This window comes from Populus nigra, chromosome 4 (genome assembly GCF_951802175.1).
Source record: "Populus nigra chromosome 4, ddPopNigr1.1, whole genome shotgun sequence".
NCBI classification, from domain to species: Eukaryota; Viridiplantae; Streptophyta; class Magnoliopsida; order Malpighiales; family Salicaceae; genus Populus; species Populus nigra.
The window spans coordinates 975,582-998,418 of NC_084855.1; the positions used below are offsets into that span (position 1 = coordinate 975,582).

The following is a 22,837-nucleotide window of genomic DNA, read 5'->3' on the forward strand; positions in this document are numbered from 1 at the left end:
TCCACCAATGGTCAAGATTTATACGACGCAATCATAAAATCAAATTAAATAAAATATTTGATAATTAAACAAAATAACATAATTATATCTAATTATCAACTTCAATTATATCTAGTTAACCTAATTCTCAATTCAAAATCCTAATATTCAATAAATCAAATTAACATTAATTAAACATAAATCATATCAAATTAATTGAGTGAAAGTTTTTAATTTACATCTAAAAATGAAATATGGGTGGTTAGGATAATTGATGGCAGCTATTTTGGCCAGGAAATTCAACACCTGCCGCTGCTAGAGAGAGAAGGTGTGGTTGTCACGAGTAAAGATAAATAGAGAGAGACAGATGTGTGTTTTATAGAGAGAAGATTATTTTAGAGCCGCTCAGGATGTTTTTGATGGTGGATAGAGAGGATCTGAGATTGAAGAGAGGGGTGACATGAGCCGGGGGGGGGGGGGGGGGGGGGGGGTTGGGGTAGAATAAAATTTATGTTTTATTCAAAACAAGTTACAGATATTATTTACTATTTACATGTTGCAAATATAAATATGTTAGATCTTTAATTTTTTTTACTGTTTTTTTTATATAAAAAAAACTCCTTTATAGTCACTGCAATTTGGTCATCGTCTTGACTTCTGTCGATACTTCCAATCAAAACCAAACTCTTATCCTCTGTCATGTACCGTCAATGGGGCATTCTGGCATAAGAAATTATGATGGTATAAAAGTCTTGTTGATGGAAGCATTGACAGCTACAAGAGCTGGGATCCGTAGCTCCATTGGAGTCAGCTATAAAATTTGTATTATTTATCATTTTCAAGTCTTGTCAGCTTTCAGGATAAGTCGAGGAAGCCTGGGCCCCGGTCTTTCTCATTCGAGGATCTAAACGTCAGGAAGTTACCTTCGGCAGTCCTCCATCAACAGAGAGGTCCTGTAATCCATAGTAAAATTATCCAAGAATCTGGCAAATGTTCATCTAGCATTATCAAAACCATTGTATTCAAACGTAAAGTTAGAATTTTGACTATTTTGTTTTATAAGAAAAAAAAATCTAGCCAAAAAATGAAAGGGAAAGCTTGTGACTGATCTTATTACATGGGATGAGTATTTCTTTTGATTTCTTGTTAAACCCTTCTTGCAGTTCAGTGATATTTTTGTGATTAATTAACTATGAAGAAACCTGATCAAAGGAAAGTTCGCAGCGACAGACGGCCCCATATCTTGGAAGAAGAGAGAAGACAGTACTTTCGTGCTTCGAAATATTAATGCCTATTTGTCTATACACTAATTATATATCTCAATAATTCAATGGTTGAATTTCATTTAGAAGACTGAGAATATTAGAGGTTCTCCCTATTTTTTTTTAAATGAGAAAATATGAGCAGTAAATATTTTTATATACAAACAATTTTTAGCTATGAAAGATATTAAAATTATTCTTTTATATTTTAATATTTAGTACTATCATAAACTTGAATTTTACTATAAATCTAGTATTTTTTATCTTTTAATTAACAATATAACTTTTTCATGATATCTTTAATTTAACTGAAATAAAATCAATATTTTACATAAATCTAGACTATCATAAATTATTGTTTTGATTTTTTTATAAAAAAAATAGTTGTAATTTTGATGTATTTCTTATTATTTTATAAAAAAACATTTTTTTCAACAAATGAACACGCTTTTAATTAAATTTTATATCACTGAACACAGTTTTATTGGAATTTTTAATAACTTATTGTTATTTTGTAATTTTTTTTTTAAAAAAACTCATACTTATGTAACATTGCAAATTATGATACTGATTGGCTCGTGCATCACATCACTTGTATGATTTTTGTCCCCACAAATCCATGATTCGGATTTTTAAACTTATAACATCTAGCAAGAATACATGATTCATTGCATTAACCAATTACTTGTATGATTTTTGTCCCCACAAATCCCATCCATCTAGAAATATGCATCAAACTTCCAAAGCTATGCAACTTCACTCGAGACATTTATAATCAGCTCATAGTATTTTGTCAAAAAGGCAGTGAACCTGCAGCGTCCTCCTCAAAGGAACTGTGGAAAGCAGAAGCTCCCAAAACTTGCAAGAAATGAAGAGGCAGGAAAGGACTCGGCTTTGAAAAGTCACAAAGCTCTAAAGCATCTTTCTGGGACTGATTTTTTCTTGAAGGAAAGTGCGGTGGCAAAGAGAAAGCATCACTTCAAAAAGAGGCTTCCTCGTCAGTATCTAGCAACTCCCACTATCCATTCGGAATTTACTACACGTACAGCTAGCTAATTGCCATTTCTTCCAGCTTTATGATCATGTTGATCCACTAATGTGTCCTCTTCCATTTATACAAACTATACGATAAATTTAATTTCTTGTAGACGAATCTCGAGATAAGATAATACACTAGGGGCAGAAACGAGGTTCCCTTTTCCCTCATGTGTTCAGTGCTAAATTTTTTCCATGTATTTTTGTAGTAATAAAACTGGAAATTAAACAATCATAACATGAGCCAGGGAGGAGAAATTGGAAATTAAAAGGACAGGATTTCAGGATCTATACCAAGGATTGCATGCCTTTTCAGAGCCACTTATGGACTGATTATAACATAATTAAATTGATTTCAATATTTATGTAGTTAGCATAGTGGCATGTGTACCATTTGTAATTCATGGCTGCAAAACTTGATTTAAAAAATAACTCGGAAAGGAGTTTGGGTTATTAAATCACCTTATTAACATAATCGAATTAACTTAAACTAATTGTTTTTATTAAAATAATATGATTTTGTTAGATTGTCTTTTACTTTGAAAAATAATTAAATTAATGTTTTTCAAATATTTTTTAATTATTTGACAGATTGATGTAAAAATAAAAAAATTTGTTATATTTTTTTATTAAAAATATATTTTTAAAAATCATCATATTCACATTACCAAGCACACACGTTGCTTCTTGCTGGCTTATATAAGAAAAGAAAATTGAAGCCATTCACTTTTCTTTTTATACTATTTATTTATTTTTGTATTTTTTATAGTATTTGCTTTCTAATATGGTTTTAAATCAATATGGTATAAGATTTGAATGGTAAGTTAACTCGTGCTTGATAAATTAATCTAAATTATAATTAAAAATATAAAAAAATGTTATTTTAATTAAAAAAACTAATTCGAAATTAAACTTAGTATTGGTCAGGCTCGATATTGATAAGTTATAGAATTTACTTAACGGTTTGTGTTTTGTAGGCATGCCATTGGTTCCATGTTATGAAGCTTGTCCATTTCTGAATGTCGTGTCGTTGGATAACAGCTCGACAAGACAGCAGATTTAAATATATAAACTACGAGATCCGAAAACACAAAACACCATAAGCACGTCCTGCCTCCGAACCAAACCTCAGCAATATTTTATAAACACGACACCCAGAATTAACATGACAAAACAGCCCATCTTAACATTGTTATGAAGGCACGTTAGAAAAAGGGAAAACAATTGCAAAGATTCTTTGCTCCTGTCACGTTGGAAAAAAAATATAAGAATAACGTTGCTTTTACTTTAAAAAAAATTTAAAAAAAATATCAACTTGAGAGCTAGATTTTAATCAATTTTTACCACTAGTTAACTCAGGTGCCCGATCAAATCAAGACATATCACTCATATTTCTTTTAACTCGAATCAATTAAGGCTATGTTTATTTTTTAGAAAATAATTTTTAAAAAATAATTTTTTAAATTTTTCTGTGTTTATTTATTATTAAAAAAGTTGGTCAACGGAAAACACTTTCCAGTTAAAGAAAAATTTGGTTTGGTTTTCAGGAAAGTGTTTTCTTAAAAAATTTAGATGGAAAACACTTTCCAGAAGTTGTGAAAAAATTAGAAAAATCATATTATTTGCTGATTATGTCAAATTTAGTCCTCAAACTTTTTATTACTATATATATTTTATTTTGAATATTTATTTTTCAGTTTCATCTCTTAAAATTTAATTTTTATATTAATTTTGGTCCTCATTTTTATAATTGTTATTTGTTTTTTCCTTGTTATTTTTTTATCGAAATTTTTTATCTATCAAATTTGATCCTCGTTCTTTTGATTGTTACTTATTTTATTTGAAATAATTTATGAAATGTTAATTATTATTATTTTAAATTCTTCATCTTTCGTTTTTTTTATTTTTGAGATTTGATCTCTATTATTTTGATTATTATTTATTTTATTTGAAATAATTTATGAAATTATATTTTTTTTCAATTTCATTCTCATTCAACTTTTTAATTTGTAAGATTTGTTCCTCATTATTTTAATAAACTTGAGAAAAATAAAACATTAATAAGTTATTTTTCAGCTCATTTTCCATGACATAACCAAACACTGGAAAGTGTTTTTCAACTTATTTTTCATTACACTATCAAACATCATAAAATAATTCATTTTTCTAAAATTTATTTTTTAAAAAAAAACTACTTTCCAGCAAACAAACGGAGTTCAAGTCTCAAAACACTTGATTTTAAGTTAATTTACCATACAAGTTTTATAATTATAATTAATAATTTACTTCATAATATTGTTTTTTTTTATGATTATTTTTACTGATTTTTACCACAAGTTAACTTGAGGTTTCAATCGATTCATTCTTATTTCTTCAACTCAAATCAATCCAAATCTTATATTGTTTAGATCATAAGTTAACTTGTTTTGATCATAAGTTAACTTGTTGGGTCGGTAAGAGTTTTATAAACATAAACGACAAGATGCTCTATGAAATTAGGTTTTTTTTATTCATGTGTCTTGTTATTGACAATAATGAATATTCTATGATTATTTTGTATTGAAACTGAAATCATTTTTTTAATTACCCTAAATATATATTTTAAAAAAACAAGTTGATCGTATTTAAGTGAATATAAACAATTTAAAAAACACTCCTTTGCTGACCAAGGGCACGTTCGTTGTCCACCACCCCTGGATCTGGTCATACACGTGATGGGAACCACAAAGTAGGTTTGGTATTAACTAATCACTAATTATAGCCATAAGACGATTCTAATTAAAATATTTTACCCCGTAATGGGCGATCTTAATCATTGAACCAACCCGTTACCGATTCGAGCACATTATTACTACTATGATTATTATTTTTATCATATGGTTATAGTATATTATCCCGAGTCGTGCCTTCCTGTCTTTTCTTTCTCGGCAATTGTTAATAGGCGGTAGTGGGACATTAGTGCTTCCATCTAGGGGGGATTGCGAATAACATGGTCCCAGCCAACATCATGCACTTCCATTCATGGTTTGATGCAAGTGGTAAATCAAATTATATCTGATCTAGTTAAATCATAAGAGCTGATCTAATAAGTAAAGCACCAGCTCAAGATACAAGAAAGTACCGAGTTCAAACATCTACGTGGTGATTTATTAATAAGAGTTTGTAATTAAAAAAATTGTTTTTTCTGTGATCTCATGTTCGAACCCTATAATTGCTCATATGATGGTTACTGTAAACTTATATAGTCATTAACTTTAAAGCTCGTAGGATTAGTCGAGGTATATACAAGTTGTCCCGAACACCCATGTTAATCTAAAAAAAAACTATCGAGATCAAATCTTTTTTTCTTTTTAATAGCTTACAAGAAACTATTGAGATCAATTTTTTTAATAGTTTATTTGGCCCTTTTTAGGAGTGCGTGGCTCTTGATTTCAAGTGTTTTTTAAGTGTGTATTTACTTTATATTTAAAAAATATTAAATTGATAGTTTTCAATAACTTTCATGTGTTAATATTAAAAATAAAAAAATTATTTTAATATATTTTTTAAAAAATTATCTTGTACCACAATATCAAACATATATTTATCTTTCTTTTTAGATCATTAACATGAAAATTTCATTCTAATAAAACAAACAAAGATGATAAACATCAATAAAAAAAATTAAAAATAAAATTAAAGTTGTTAGTTCATGATTTTAAAATGAAATTCATTAACAATCACTATTAATTTAAATCAATGACTTGTATTTTATTGTTAAAGTTTTTTTTAACATTTTTATTAGGTATTCGGTATAATTGAGTTAAAATAAATTCTTGCCGATTTTAAAAATGCTCGGACATTATATATCAATACCATCGACATCTAAAAAGAATTTATTTCAAATAACGTTCTTTTAAAATTGTCGAGAGAAATTATTCATTCAGAGATGCACATAAATGTCAAAAGCGGAGACCAAGCAAGCGGATGATGAGAATCTAACATTGACACGTCGTTTAATGCTGTAGTAAGTGAACTGTACAAACTACAAAGCTCTATCAAAGGACAGCAAGAGGAGCCCACAGCAACACAATCAACATTGTTTGGCTGCTCGTGATTTTGTTAAAAAATATTTTTTGATATATATATATATATATATCCTGGATTAAAAAAACATTACGATATATGCATCTGCTGTGCCAGTACCATCAGTTGAAGTTCCTCTCGAGACAGTGAATTAATCACTGTAGTCCTCTATGACTCGGTAGCTTTGAAAGATTAAAAAAAAAAAACAGAAGATTAATCTATTAAATACATGACCCACCTTTGTCAAGGTATAGAATTTTTATTTTTTATTTAGAGTCTTGTTTATCTTAAAGTTATTAATTCTGTTCTGTTTTATTCAAAATGATCAAAATATTTTGTATTAATTTAAAAAACAAAACAAAAAATAATAATTTTTTATCTTATTTTAAATCTTGGTCCGTTCTGGATTTTTTAGATATATATTTTAATTTATCTTAAATTTAAATTATGTTTGTTAATATATATATATATGTACACAAACAGTACAATCCTGAAATGACATATCGAAACACTCTGAAATCAAAATATTTAATTCCAATTGAAAAAAATAAAACATATACTGAAACGAAATTGACAACCTCGAGACTCACTTTGGTCATACTGTAATGCCTATTATGTCAATTTTTAATTTTTTATAATCAAAGGTGTAACGGGTCACTAATAAAGATTTGAATTCCTACATAATAGTCTTTTTTTTAGTAAGTTTTAAAGTTGTTTGATTATTAAATCAGTAGTTTTATAATAAAAAGTTATAGTAAATAAATATTAAAATTTTATGAACAATTCTCAATTCATTTATGATAAAATATTGATAATATACTATGAGATAGTAAAAGTTGTCTAAGTTTGCATATGTTGTTCAAATAATATTTATAATCTTTATTCCTTAAACTTTTTTCATCCTGGTTATGAGTTTTTTTCTTCTTTCCATTAAAGTGGAGGGACTTTATATCAATATTAAAATTGATGTAAATATCTTATTATATGATATTAATATAAATAAAAGTATCATGTGTTTATAGAAAATGATCCTATATTATTTTATATACAATATAAATATTAATAGGATCAACCATTACAACTAGCATTAACATCAATTAATGTATTGATGATTTTTAAAGGACATATTGTAGATTAAATTGTAGAAAGATGATGATATTGGATTTTTATGTTGGGTGCTTGGATTTGAAGAAATCCCAGGCACGATAACTTTTGAGCCAATATCTTGCCAAATTCACGGGAGTTTGGGTTTGGCTCATAGCTGAGCTTTAGTGAATTTACATTCTGTCAAACCTGCAAATTTTTAAATATATCGTGTAGTCGGGTTTAAAAAATTAAATTTGATGCTTTTCTAAACCATCTTCTCATAAATTTTGGTACTTGTCAAGCTTTTATAACGCATTTTTTTTCTCAATGTGCTTTTAACTATAAGCTTTATAAGAGATTAAATTTTAGTTCTTCTAGCCATGAGTTTTATAAGAAATTAATTTCTAGAATGAAATACATTGATGCATCACTATTTATCTATACTGTAATACGTTATTTGATTTTAAAAAAACATAAATTTTATGTTTTTATCTATATTGTAATACAGTGTCTGACTTGAAAAAAACATAAATTTTATGTTTTTTGTAGTTAAATATATTTTGAACGTGTAAGCAAGTGTTACTTTAATTTTAAATTTAGAAAATTAAAACTGACAATAGAAGTGCCATGTGAAGACAAGGAAAGAAACTATTTCGACGCCGTTTTAACTTCCAGCTCATAATTCTATCTTCAAGTGACGTTTTATCTAAAAATTGCTGGTTTTAATAATTTTTTTAATTATGTTGTTTTTCTAAAAAATATTTAGCCTGTGCTATTTTTTTAAAAAATGCTAATAAAAAAATCAAAATATCTTTTCATACCTCCCGTGCTTCCTTATATCCTTAAAAAAAAAAACAAAAGTAATTTTTTACACTATGCTATTTTTCAAAAAAAAAAAAACTGAACCAATACTATTTTTCTAACCTTTGTTTTTAAAATGCTACTTAAAAAAAACCAAAATATCTAAGATATCATCCTCTCAGGCTTCCACATATCTTTTAAAAAACAAAAAACAAAAAATGTACAGCTAATTAAAGCAGAAAAAATACGAGGGGCATGCTAGTAAATTAATTACCCTACTTGGAATCACAACCTCTCAAAGTAATAAATCTTTTCCCCGTCTTCCTTTGAATTATCTCAAACACGAGCAACGCACGTGCACTCTCCCGTCCACAAGACATAAAAAACCATCTCCTCTCCTCCCTTAAACCTGATAAAAATATATAAAAAAGGAGACCTTAAACTCGATAAAAAAAGGAGAGAAACGTAACCCTCCAGACACTCCGTCCCACACTCATTCATGGACTCACTCGCTCTCTTCTTCACTGGGGCTCTACTAGCCGGTGGCATCTACTGGTTCGTTTGCGTTCTCGGCCCAGCCGAGCAGAAAGGCAAACGGGCAGTAGATCTATCCGGTGGCTCCATCTCGGCCGAGAATGTCCAAGATAACTACGATCAATACTGGTCTTTTTTCCGCCGTCCCAAAGAAATCGAAACAACTGAAAAGGTCCCTGATTTTGTTGACACATTTTACAATTTAGTCACTGATATTTACGAGTGGGGATGGGGTCAGTCCTTCCACTTCTCTCCATCCATTCCCGGAAAGTCCCACAGTGAAGCCACGCGCCTACACGAAGAGATGGCCGTGGATCTGATTAATGTCAAGCCTGGAGATCGAATCCTGGATGTCGGATGCGGTGTTGGTGGTCCGATGCGTGCTATTGCTGCACATTCACGCGCTAAGGTTGTCGGCATCACCATCAACGATTATCAAGTGAATCGTGCGCGCACGCACAACAAGAAAGCCGGGTTAGATTCACTCTGTGAAGTTGTTCAAGGAAATTTCCTAGAGATGCCGTTTCCTGAGAACAGCTTCGACGGAGCTTACTCAATCGAAGCGACATGTCACGCGCCGAAACTCGAAGAGGTTTATGCAGAGATCTTTAGGGTCTTGAAGCCTGGATCTCTTTACGTGTCCTATGAATGGGTCACAACTGATAAGTACAAGGATTCTGACCCTGAACACGTGGAGGTTATTCAAGGTATTGAAAGAGGTGATGCTTTGCCTGGGCTAAGAAACTATACTGATATTGCAGAGACAGCAAGGAAGGTAGGATTTGAAGTTGTGAAAGAGAAAGACTTGGCTAAACCACCAGCACAGCCATGGTGGACTAGGCTTAAGATGGGAAGGATTGCTTACTGGAGAAACCACATTGTTGTAACAGTACTTTCCGCTGTAGGGATTGCACCAAAAGGGACTGTTGATGTTCACGAGATGCTGTTTAAGACAGCTGATTACCTTACCAAGGGTGGTGATTCTGGGATTTTCACTCCTATGCATATGATTCTCTGCAGAAAACCTGAGAAGAAGACAGAAGCGGCTTCAAATTCTTAGTCTCTAATTTGATTGGTAATAAATCAAAACAAGCCCTGTTTTTATTTATTTATTATTATTATGTTTGAGTAACTCGTGTTCCACCTCCTTTGTGACTTTTTAGTTTTTTTCCTCTTCTCTTCCTTTTAGCTTTTTCTTAGTTCAAATCCTCATCTTTGTATTTTTCTTTTTTATTTTCCTGGCTGTAACTTGGTTTTTTTTTTACTGTTATTATGGTGATAGTGAAGAATCCAAAGGTCAAGATGATTGTTATCTAAATTTCCAGTTTTTTTCTCACTTCACTTGATTTTCGCCTTCTTGAAGTTTTTTCTGTTTCTAGTGTTCTGAGTGATTCGAAAAAAATTAAAGAGAATTTGGGCTAACGAAGGAGATCTAATGGCAAGATTTACCGAGGAGTTGAGTGCATGTGAGAACAAGAGAGCACTCGAGGCGCACATGGAGAGAAAAAGGCGCTTTTGCGATAAAAAAAAATAAAACCTCAGGTGGCCAGCAGGCCAGCTCTGGATCTTGACTTTTGCTGTGTCGTTAGTTTGCTTTACAAGCCTGGATTCCTCCAATTTAGTTCAGCTTTTGTGTCTTTTGTCATGTTATGACAAGTCTCCAGACATGTTACAGCAAGAATTAGCATGTAGGGGTCACATGCTTCCAGGGCTAATTTTGCTGGACAAGCCGATTTGGGGTTTAATGAACTCATATAAGAGTCAGTTTAAGCTATAGTCTGGGGAAATTAATTTTTCCTCTGTACGAGTATTATATGTTTAATTATCTAGCATTTGAATTATATGGCCAGCACTTTTCAAATCCCATGGAAATGAAATTCGGATCAAGTATTCGGGGGCCAGGAGAGCAAGACATTTTGCCAGGGATATGTTCATTTGACTGGATCGTGGGCTTTATAGTTCGGTAAGCAAGCTTAGGGATTAGCTGAACTGTCCGTAAATTAAAGGAACTGTAGTATTAAATGAAGGATGATCCATGGGGTCACGGTTCTGAACTATCTATGATGTTTTGCAATAAATTTGCAAATCCTGACAGGATGAAGTTAATGAGAATGATGCTGTTATGGTGACCTACAGACTTAGTTCTTACTTCTTGCTGACACACTGGTCTTGGATCATCTCCTAGACTGGAAATGTTTCCTGAATCTTGCAAAATTTACCAGAGTATTGAGACTATGTGGATCATGGGTTGTAAAACTCGATCGATTTGTATAGTCTTGTCCTCCAGAGGTCAATCATTAATTACCAATTGACTATAATGGACATACTTGTGATATAACATGAGGGAGCACATTTATTAAATATCTCTCTGGCGGGTCTTTTTTTTTTAAGAAAAAAAACCAATTTGGACATTCATGCAGTAAAATTTTATTGGCCCCAAGGTGATACATGTTGATCAAGGTTCTAGATCGGGTCATGCTCCAAACTGGTTTTGACAACCATGAGAGAGCCTTTGATTGGTTTTTGATAATTCTTTCAAGAATATTATGTTTGGTTGGTTTTTTGGTTTTTAGTTTGGGGTATTTAAAAGTGTGGTAGTGATTGATTTTTAAAGTATTTTTACTTAGAAATACATCAAAATAATATTGTTTTCAAAAATATTTTTGATATCAACACATTTAAAAAAAACAAAACAAATTAATTTAAAGTAAAAAAATTTTAAAAATTATTTTTTAAAATATTTTTAAAATACAAAAATAAATATGTACGAGCAAATTATATGTTTGGGTCCATAAAACTGAGGGGAGATTGTTGATTCCTGCCTCCAACAAAATTCCGAAAGTTTCCAGCTCATGTCCAACTACGAAATTGACAACGCGAGGACAGATCATTGCACCGATTATTTCACCTAATAGATCCCGAGGCCATAGATTGCCGTTGCCACCTGACAAGAGGAACGAGTTTCATGCTGGGCTCTTTTCGTACTTATAGTTGTTCTGTGCTAGGAAAGTAGCCATGGAAGCACCGACCAAATGAAGAAACCTGTACTTGAGGGTCTAGCTGTTGTGGTCAATCGTGTAACTTGTTCTATTTCCGTTCCGGATTCAATTCTCTATGTGCACGCCTGTCATCCCTGCGGTGCCTAACCTGCCCCTGGGCTTGCAGGATGCCCAGTGGACCGTGGGAAATAGTCGTGGTGCGTGCAAGCTGACCCAAACACCTCACGTAAATCAAAAAAAAAAAACGTAACTTTCCTCCTCTCAAGTCTCAACTTCCTGAACGGAAGAGTGATTGTTATCTCCTAATTCGAACTTAGGAAAGAAGTAATCCGATAAATGTTAGACGTGTACGGGTTGTTCGTAAACACAGCGATCCTTCAATTTTCTTTTGAAAACTTAGAATCAGAAAAAGAAAAAAAAATAGAATTTTCTATTCAAATGCAATAGCACAATGTTTTTCTTTTATAGACAAACACCTTTTAACAATGCCGAACAATAAAATTTTTATTTTTGTTTAGATTTTTCATATTTAATTAGTTTCATAAATTTATCTTTGAATATGACTATTATAAATTATTATTTTGTTTTTTTTTAGAAAACAGCTGTGATAATTTTTATTTATTGAAAAAATTCCTATTTTGTTATCGACAAATGAACACATTTCTAATCTTTTAATTAAAAAACTGAAAATGAAGAAAAAAAAATATGGAAGAGACACGTGCATTTTACACCTATATGTAATGTTAAGAGGGTGTTTGGTTTGGAAGTGTGGTTAGTATTTTTTTACGAGATTCATATAAAAAATATATATTTTTTACTTTTATAAAATATGATTTGTGCTTTGAAAAAATTATACCTTTAAAAAAAACCTCTATATCTCCGAGCCAAACATGCACTGAAATAATTAAGCCGAACAACATACTTTACAACGTGGCTGTCCATGTTCCCGATCCAGGCCGACAGAAAAGAAAACCCGGCCAGTATCTGTAAACAGCTTAAGCCCAATGGATCCTATATGTGCTGATCCATTTACGCCTTTTTATTAAAGCCCGACTATTTTTCTGACGAATAGGAATATGCTGAAGGCCGAAGAGAAAAACATTATGGTCCTAAAAATCTAGCCCCGCACAGCTGTAAGGATAACAAGAATCACAAAAAAATTTGTGGATAACAATTATGGTCACTCAGATTTTCATGATAATTCCTCCCATCTCTTCTCCCTCTCGATCTGTGCTTACTGCTTAGCTCCTCTGAGGTTCTCAATTGCCTAGACCTTTTCTCTACAAGCTTATTTCCACGGCTACCATTACGGATTTTTTTTTATCAAATCACTACCATTTTTTTTTTCTCTGCAAGTGAATCTTGAAAAATATAATTCAATTTATCAGATTTTAAATTTATTTTTTAAAAATTATTAATTTAAATCAAATCTTAAATCTACTAAAAACTTGTATGAATATTAACTTCAGAATATATAAGATTAATCAAATTACACGAGTTATCCTAAATTCTCACATTAATAATAATAATAAAAATCTGTAAAGCGAGTCCTCCTTGATGGAAGCGAGTCCTCCTTGATGGCACAGTTCATTTTTAGTACCCTTTGTCTCTAAGGATGTAAAACCCCTAGCAACAAAACTTGGTACAAGCAGTGCACAGTTTACTGCATAGGCTACAGCTGCTCCAGGGACCCGAAAACCTATTAACGATGAAAAGGTACAGAAGGTTCATAGCGTATAGGAGTTCGATGAAGCACTTAGAACTGCAAAAAACAAGCTCGTTGTTGTAGAATATGCAGCGATTGCAGTAAAATCTACCCTTTTATGGTAGAACTAAGCAGAACATGCAACGATGTAGATTTCCTTCTTGTGACGGGAGATAAATCAGAGAAGGGTAGAGAGATTTGTAAGAGAGATAAAATAGAAAAAGTTCCACACTTTAGCTTCTACAAGAGCATGGAGAAGATTCATGAAGAAAAAGGGATCACCCAAGACAAGCTTACGGGATATGTTTTATACTATGGTGATAACCACTCTGCTGTTCTGCAGCTTCATTGCAGAGAAAACGCGCGTGGAGAAGTTGATCGAAGCTGGTCACAAGCTGATTGTTCTTGATGTGGGGTTGAAGTATTGTGGGCCATGCGTGAAGGTTTATCCAACGGTGATTAAGTTGCCTAGGCAAATGTCTGATACTGTGGTGTTTGCACGCATGAATGGTGATGAGATTGATAGTTGCATGCAGTTCTTGAAGGACATGGATGTGGTTGAGGTGCATACTTTGTTGTTCATCAGAGATGGTAAGATTTGTGGAAGGTATGTGGGTTCTGGCAAAGGAGAACTTATCGGAGAAATCCTTAGATACCAAGGAGTTCGTGTTACCTACGAGAGTACAATCCAAATACTTTTACATAATTTTTTTAATCATTTGTACGAAATTAATCATTGTCAGGACTCAAATTGGGTAGAAAAATTCAGACGGGAAAATACATGTAGACAAAGTAGAATCAGAGCTCGTAGAAAAGATATTAAAACAATGCATATATTTTTTTAAAAGAAAAAAAATCTAAGATTTTGCTCATCAACTCACAAGAATTTATTAAACTTAATTAAATTAATAATATAATTAGAAAATAAGATCAAAACAATAAATAAAAAATAACAACAATGATTCAATGTAAAAGATGAATGCTTGTCAATATTATGAGAATATATGTTTATAATATTTTTAAAACATCTCAATAATTTTATTTGTTAACAAAGTAAAAATTAAATTACAATGGGATGATTGTATAAAAAGAAAAATGAAAAAAAATATGAATATCAATTCTTAGCAAATAAAATGACATATGACAAAATTAAAAAGAAAATAATTGAAAAAAAAAATAAATTGACTCAATTATGTCCGAGTTATGACATAGGTGAATTCTAAAAATTAAATACGCTGAAAGAACTGGAGTTTGGACATGAAATTTTTTTATCACCCAGCTTTAGCAAAAATCAAAATAAATCTATAACATATTCGTGAGGACTCTGTGAAAAACAAATTGAATAAAATCATGAAACTTAATTGTCAAACCCACCTAATATTAAATGATTAAATTAAAAAAATTAAAAAACAATGAAAGAACAACTCAGATCAAACTTGGTGAACCTATTGAATCTATGATCTGAGACATAATATTGAGTAACTTTATAGAAAGAAAAGGTTAAAAAAATAATATAAATTTACAACGAACCTAATTATGATGGATGAAATTAAAAAAATAAAAATAATCAAAACTAGTTCGGTCTAACCTTCAGAATTTATGACAGGGATTATGTAGCCAAATCATAATATAAAAGGCAAACCCAAAAAAATAATAATGTAAAAGAATGGGGACCAAATCAAAGAATAACCATATGAGCTCTGATTGGATGTGAACCTCTTCTCTGTGAGCGTACCCAAGTTAAGGTCATCATTTCACTCTTAATCTGGAGTGAATTCAAAACAGGACCAAATTTGAAAAAAATCATAAGGGATGAAATTGAAAAACAATATCAATTAAAAAAATGATTAAAATAACTAAAAATAACAATTAAAAGAATGAGGATCAAATTTGATATAAAAATCAAATGTCAAGGGATGAAATTGAAAAAATAATATTTCAATAAAGAATTCAAGACCAAATGCATTGCAATTAAAATAATGAGGACCAAACTTGATATAAAAATAAAATGTGAAGGGATAAAATTAAAAATAAAATTAACTCAATAAATAACTCAAAACAAAATACATTGCAATCAAAAGAATGAAGATTTAATTTAAATCAACAAACAAATAATCAGACTTCTTTGTTTGTTTGTTTGTTTTGTAATTGCTAGTGTATTTTTCTAGAGAGGAGAGAGGAAAAAGAAAGGAAAAAAAAACACATTATGGGAGCTCAATCATCAGTATTCTTACTACATGCGCCTCATCACCATGACAGAGGTGTGAGGTGCATCGAAAGTTAACCCTGATGGTGACATTCAGAGTTGTGTTGGGGCTATACTAGCCACTCGAAGGGCTCAAGTGACACCTACTTGTTGGAGCATGCTAGGCACGTATCAACCACTTTTTAATATACATATTAAAAGACCTGATCACCCCTACACCATATGAGAATAACAAAAAAACCATAACAAAATAATTAAAGTGTTCTTGCATTTAAACAAAAAAAAAAGATTATTTTTTAAGAGTATCTAAGTAATTTAACTTGATAAAAAAATTTAGAAACCCTAAAAGCTCCTTGACCGAAGGAAAATTTTTTCCCCCTTTATGGGTGATTAAGTAATTACATTGTGAATAAAAGATGAAAAAATAACGATTAACACCCTTCTTTTCTATAATGACTAATGAGTTATGTGGAAAATAACTTCCTACCCATAAACTCGAGTTTTATGAGTTTGCCAACCAAGAGTAAAATAGTAATTTCATTGTGCAAATCCATAATGAAATGTGATTATATGCACAATGAATGTCTGAGTTTTTTTACTTTTTTTTGTATAATTTATTTTTTGAATTCAATTGATAAATAAATTGAATTAACATGTTTGAAAAATAAAATCTATTTTATTTTTTAAAATATTACTCCTTTCACCTTCATTTTTTTTAAATATCTACAAAAAGAAAAAAAGAAAATAGAGAGGAGGTAGTTTGGTATTTTGGATAAGTTAGTTTTAATATCAAATCTTGTTCTTTAGTGTAGTAAATTAAATGAGTTGACTTTTGATTTATTTTTGTATCAATTTTAAAGATTAAATTTTATTTAAAACTCAATTATTTACAAATAAAATAATTTCAAACATGGAATGTTAGAAGTGAGTTTACAATTTGAAAAGGAAAAAAGAAAAGGTTTTACGGAGTTTATATGGCATTTGGGTTGCAAGATAGAATGGGCTGGGTTTCTTGTTTATGGGTTGAATGTAGCTAGAAGATCGACCTGACACGGTTTGAGGCTGCAGACGCGTACTAGGCGTGAGGAACCGAGACCTGTGGGCTGTCCGGATAGAATAATTGATGATGAACATGATTGCTGTGCCAAATTTTAAATTGGCAGCAAATATTAATTATATAATCCAGGAATGTAGGAGAAAGGATATTTTGATGCTTCTGGCAAATATCAATTGAAAGAAAAATCAATAAGGGTTTGAACAAAAAAAAAATTAATAAATCGAGGAAAACACCAGGCATTGTAGAAAATCTCCCATAAAAAGAAAAAAGAAAACAATCTTTTTTATTAGTTTATTTTTAAAAAGAGAGGATGCGAAAAATTTCTTTATTAATTTATCAAAATATCAGTTAAAAAATAAATGTCATTGTCAAGCAGGTAGGGCTAGCCGTAGCAGGCAAGCGACATGTTGGACTCCACATGATACTGCAGATGCCCTTTCAAACACATCTGATAGGACCCAAAAGCCACCCCTTACCTCTCATGTGGTTGCATTTTTCAATCGAGGCAGCTGGCCAATCATGCCGCATGGTGTTAATTTTTTAATGAAGAATATCAAGTATTAATCTCCAACGTGTGAAAATTTATGTAGAAAATTCTACTTGTTCATATGGCAAGGACCAGGAGCCTTCTTCAAAATGATCACCTAGCTACAACAAGATTTTTGTTGCCGAGAGAACAAAAAACCAAGAAAAAAAACTGTTGGCAGTCGATCGAATCACTTTATTCTTCTGGTTTTTTGGCATTTTCGTGGCCTTGCTTTGGATTAGTCATCAATTTAATTTCAAGCCAACTCGAAGTAAGCTTAAGCAAATGAAGATCCAATGAACACAGTTTGTACATGATTCTTAACAATTGTATCTATCTTACATATCTCAATGACGTCTTCTATCTTGCAGCATTTAAGATTTTTAAAAAATAATGAAATTTTTTGCAAACATAAACAGATAAGGAAAAGATTTGTATTAATTTGCTCTAACCATACTGGATTTCAATCGAAGAGGCTCAGGTGGATCCATGGTTCTTCTCTTCCAAAGATTAACTTCTTTCCTTGGTAGCAAATCTGCTCCTCCACCTAACACCATAGGTGCCGAGAAAGGAATTATAACCTCTTCATCTTCTTGATCTTCAAAGCTATCTCCCCTCTCTTCATCAGAATAATAGTCCCTGCCAACAGGCTCCACTGGTGCAATCTGATGAGCGGTCCAATCAAAACTTGCCAGAGTATCACGACCACTTGCAAACCTTTTCATTTGACTTAATGAAGGTGCTCTATCAGGAAGTGTTGGCTTACCACCATCAAAAGCATTAGATTTCCTTCCTGCTTTTGATCCAGTAAATAGTCTCTTGAGTTTAGATGCATGCTTCATTACCTGACGTTGAGTCTGTGACACAGGCTTTGTTTCCTGAGGAAGTGAAACACGCTTATAAGTAGCCTTGTTCATCTTCTTCTTGTGCTTGATTTGGCCCATACACGAGATCTTTGGTGAGGTGGGTTCTTCTTGGGTCTCAAAGCTCTCATTGTTGGGCTGTCTTCTAACTTCAAATGGGATCATCGACCTGCAAGGATTAAATCCTTTTCCCACATTGGCTTTGTGCTTGTGTATGATTTCTGATCTCCTGTCTCTTCCTGGGCTAAATGCAAGGTTATGGAAGTTGACCGCAGAAGCAGCTTTTGGTAGAAATTTCAAGATCCTGTTTGGTGCTGCTGCTGCTTGTTTCTCCATTCCTGTTATTCCTGAACTCTCTCTGTGCGAAATTTTCAGTCCCTCAATCATACATGGCTTTATATATTCATGTGTTAGGAAGATAAAATTGGATCATCAACTTGCACCAGCAAGTTTCTTGTGACTTGACCGTGTCTGTCCTATCGGAGAGATAGATAGGGTTTGGTCAAAATGTGAAGGTGCGACTTAGCAAACCATTTTGTGCCCACAGGAATTTAATATTAATTGTCTGATTATGAAGATTTCCTTTCTTGATAGAAATTTATTTGGCATTCCAACTTTAATTCCTAATATATTTAATGCCCTCATCTGTCCATCCATTTGCTTTGTCAATGTCGGTCTATAACTTGTTAGGCTTCATCCTAGTCATTAAAAAAAAAAAAAAAGGTTAAACGTGACACTTACATAGGATAAAAAAAATAAAAAGATTAAGAAAAAAGTATGGAATTTTAAAGGCAGCTACTTCCAAAGTTTCTAAAATCTATAAAATTTTTTAATTGGGTTATAAGACCGAGATAATTCAATAAAAAATAAATTAAAATAAATTATAAAGTTAAATTCTTAATCAATTAAGTGTTGAAAGATGAAAAATAAAAAGAAAAAAATTAAAAAATAGCACAAAAAAAACTCGGGTTAACCAAGGTTAACCCGCTAAACTCATAACCCGAGTCATTAGATGAAATAACCTCGTAGAAAGTAGACCAAAATAAATTACAAAGTTTAATTTTCTATTAACTCAACTATGAAGAATGAAATTAAAACAAAAATGTTAGTGAAAAAAATAAAACAAATACTCGAGTAAACCTATGTTCTTGGTTATGAATCTAGAATAATCACACGAAAAATAAATTAAAAAGAATTTATGTAACTTCTAGAATTAAATAATAAAATAAAAAAAACATTATTGTTTTTTTTTTGGTTAATAATGAACACACTTGAGGATAAGTTGTAACATCGAACATTCACCAACCCTTGTAATGAATTGGACTTGACAGATTATGAGCACACCTAATTTTTATCGACCTTAACCCACAAGGCAGGAGAGTTGGTGGAGAGCAATGCAAAAACTTGCCTAACGAGGCTGCAATTATTATTTATTTTTTCAATAATGATATTACTTGAAGAGAAAATGTAACTGATCATGCCACTCGACCTTTTTTTTTACTGGGAAAATGATGGGTAATTATCTCCCTCTTGCGGTAGTGAACTTAGTAATTACGATTCCTCCAACGAAGTGGTCCTCTGCAATTAATATCCATTGATAGCTACGGTGGTGCATGCCGTGGAGAGTTTAAACTATTGCAAGGTTTTATTTTTTATGAAAGTCAAACATAAAAATACGTTCGGAATGTGCATACACAAATGCCCTTTGACTTTTAAATGCTAGACCATTGTGTTCCTACGAGGATGGGGATCTTAGATACCACACGGAGGCTTTTCTTTCTTGTGGACGACCTGTCCTTTTGCTTGGCATGAATGTCGGTCGAGTTTCGAACCCATTAATCTATGAATATTTTGAAAATATTGCTTGTACAAAATGAAATATTTATTGATTTTTTTTTTTCTCTTGTGCTCTTGTTCTTGAGTGTAATGATCGCAGATTTTTGTATGGGAAGGTTGGTGAGATAAAATGAAGTTATCTTCAATTGGTTGTTGATTAAGGAATTGTTTTTATATAAAAAAAAGTAATAGATGCATGCTTGCTCTAAATAATACATCTAGCACATTCCAAGGATTGAAACCCTGAGATTAGCATTACATAATGATGGCAAGCATAATTTTCAGATCCGGTCCAGTTCAAGACTAGCGTTTTAGGTTTTGATCGGGTCACCGGAATTAATTTTTTAAAATAATCAAAATGACATCGTTTTAGTAAAAAAAACTAAAACTAACAGGTTGCAACCAGATTTTTGACTGGGTCTTGCCTGGTCAACTGAGTCACACAAAATTTTTCCTTTCTTTATTTTTTTTTAACCCGACCCGGTTCAAGCTTTGGGTTAGTCAGGTTCCAAGTCGAATTGTCGGGCCGGATTTCAAAACTATAATGGGAAAGGCATAGCTAGAAAATCTTTAACGAGCTAAGAATATAATTTATACAATAAATTATTATTATTGTTATTATAAATAATAAACACATATTTACATAATAAATACTCAAAATTTGATAGATAAAATATAAATATCTAATTTTATTTATCTATTAAATAAGAGTAAAGTATCTATATAGATACAATTGGTTTTTGCGGTGCAAATGTATTTTTGAAAAAAATTAAATTTTATTTTTATTTTAAATTTTATTTTTATATTTTTAAATCATCTTGATATAAATTTAATTTTAAAAAATAAAAAATATATTATTTTAATACATTCTTAAATAAAAATACTTTAAAAACGATTTCTACCCAAATCTAAAGTCTAAACTGACATTATGTAAAAGTAGACTCGTGGAAATCCTTAATTTACTCGGAAGCATGTTTTATTGATGGGCCAGAAGCCTGCATATTCCAATTTCCAGAAAGAAACATAAGCCCATACTCCTGTGGCCCATCTAAATAAACCACATCCCCTTGACCTCCTCTGCTGACATTTTGTCCTAACGAAGAGGCAGCCTAAATGGCTATGAAGCTGCAAAAATGGCGAAGTCTATCTTCCTCTCTATACATGATAAATCGAAGCTGCGTCGTTTTCAATCAACGTCTATTACACGAAGGCCCGGACACCTTAGAAGAACTACTAGACAGACATTTAGTGAAGAAGGAGAAATCATTTGACGAGGAGGAAGAAGAGATTCTGAATCAGCGGCGATTAACCAGCACGGGACGTGAAGCGCTGCATTTATACCGAGACATCTTGAGGGCCACCCGGTACTTTATGTGGCCCGATTCGCGAGGAGTGCTGTGGAGAGATGTATTGAGGGAGAATGCGAGGAAGGAGTTTGAAGAGGCCCGGTTTGAAAAAGACCCGGAAATTGTGACCCGGTTGCTCATTGGAGGGAGAGAGGCTGTAGAATCGGCGATTGACAAACTTGTTGAGAAGCAGAGAGAGCAGATTGAGAAAGAACGTCGCGGCGGCGGAGGGAATCGTTGATTAATCGATGAGGGTAATTTTCTTTTTCTTTCCTCGTGTCTTTTGAAATTGAAAACTGGAGAGTCGATGACATGTTGTTCTTGTAAAACCCAGAAGGGTTGATTTCATATTTGTTGCCATATGTTGCAAATCACTCCGATTTGCAATAATTTGTGCAATTAGGAGCTTCATTGACTCCGTGTTAATGGTGTTGGGCAGAAGAATTTTTACACACTTCTATTTAACAATCCAATTGCCCCAAATTGTTTTTACTATCGAGAAATTCTATGATGCTGAAGCTGTAATTACCAATACTTATGATATAGCTGAACGAAAAGGGAATTCTGCACTTGTTCAATTGTGAATATAGGTTTTCTGTAAGAGAGTTTAAACGAGATCATCTAAGCATTTCTCTACTAGTTAATTATTGCTCCCATTTGCGATTTTCGATAGCCTGAAGGGACGAGAAACTGGAATTCTTTGCTGGGATTACGAGTCTGCTGCCAGCGAAAAAAGAAAATGATCCCTGTATGAACAGACAGGATAGTTGGATCATGGGTGGTTGCTGTATGTGCACTTGACGGTGCAAGGATGACAGGCAATGATGCCTCTCAGGGGTTGAAGGAAAGATTGATTAATATGCACTAGAGAAAGGGGGAAACTGATCCTGCACCAAAACCTTGTTGTCAATGCATTCCACGAAGAAATAGGAACCTATCCTTGCAAGCACCAGCAGTTTTGGAATTATGTCTGTGGCCAGCAGGTGAACTCGTGACTAGATCATCACTCTAATTCTATGTAAAATAAGTATCTCAACTCAAAATTTAAATTATTATTTGAGTTGTCAAATCATAAGAATATGATTTATATTATTTTTTAAAAGATACATCATGCCCTCCAAACATAACCCTTTGGAAGAGCAGCGGTTAACACTGCTTGACAGAATCCTGCTGTTGATGACGATGAGGGGTGGGTCTAAAAACACCATTAAAGCGATTCCAGAACCGTTTTACAGAATGTGCACCGTGTTCTTGCCTCTTTGTATGAAGAAGCTCTCGTTCCAGAAATCCTGCTGCATTCTTATGTTAGTTTTCAACTTTTCATCTCGATAGTATTTGGAGGTCTATTCTCTCACTGGGCCGATTCAGTTTCCTGTTGGATCAAAGTCCCACGTTTAATGTGCTTGTTGGGCCCAATTTGAATCTCCAGATTTCCTGTTTACGTGCATGTCTTTTTTTTCTTTACAAAGGAATAGGTAACGTAAGAGGTCGAACAAAGATCAAGATGATCTAGGATCTTGATTAGTTCGAGTTGAAA

The 22,837-nt window shown here is 32.2% G+C and overlaps 3 protein-coding genes and 1 pseudogene across 4 annotated transcripts; 3 read left to right on the forward strand and 1 right to left on the reverse strand.

The window, feature by feature from the left end:
* The first annotated feature begins 8,491 nt into the window (after positions 1-8,491).
* On the forward strand, positions 8,492-10,080 carry LOC133692223 (24-methylenesterol C-methyltransferase 2-like). Its single transcript, XM_062113008.1, has one exon. It carries the CDS (start codon positions 8,728-8,730, stop codon positions 9,820-9,822), a length of 1,095 nt encoding a protein of 364 aa, XP_061968992.1. The 5' UTR covers positions 8,492-8,727; the 3' UTR covers positions 9,823-10,080.
* A 1,714-nt stretch (positions 10,081-11,794) lies between these two features.
* Positions 11,795-14,410, forward strand: LOC133692793 (thioredoxin-like protein CDSP32, chloroplastic; annotated as a pseudogene).
* Positions 14,411-17,692: 3,282 nt separating this feature from the next.
* On the reverse strand, positions 17,693-18,454 carry LOC133692798 (uncharacterized protein At1g76070). Its single transcript, XM_062113946.1, has one exon. The coding sequence runs from the start codon at positions 18,452-18,454 to the stop codon at positions 17,693-17,695; it is 762 nt and encodes a 253-aa protein (XP_061969930.1).
* Positions 18,455-21,025: 2,571 nt separating this feature from the next.
* On the forward strand, positions 21,026-22,406 carry LOC133691441 (uncharacterized). 2 transcript variants are annotated; one of them, XM_062111949.1, is made up of 2 exons: positions 21,026-21,554; positions 21,891-22,406. In XM_062111949.1, the coding sequence occupies exon 1, from the start codon at positions 21,068-21,070 to the stop codon at positions 21,539-21,541; it is 474 nt and encodes a 157-aa protein (XP_061967933.1). In that variant the 5' UTR covers positions 21,026-21,067; the 3' UTR covers positions 21,542-21,554; positions 21,891-22,406. The 2 variants fall into 2 exon arrangements, with proteins under 2 accessions (XP_061967933.1, XP_061967932.1); XM_062111948.1 differs by having other exon boundaries at positions 21,974-22,406.
* The last annotated feature ends 431 nt before the right edge of the window (positions 22,407-22,837 follow it).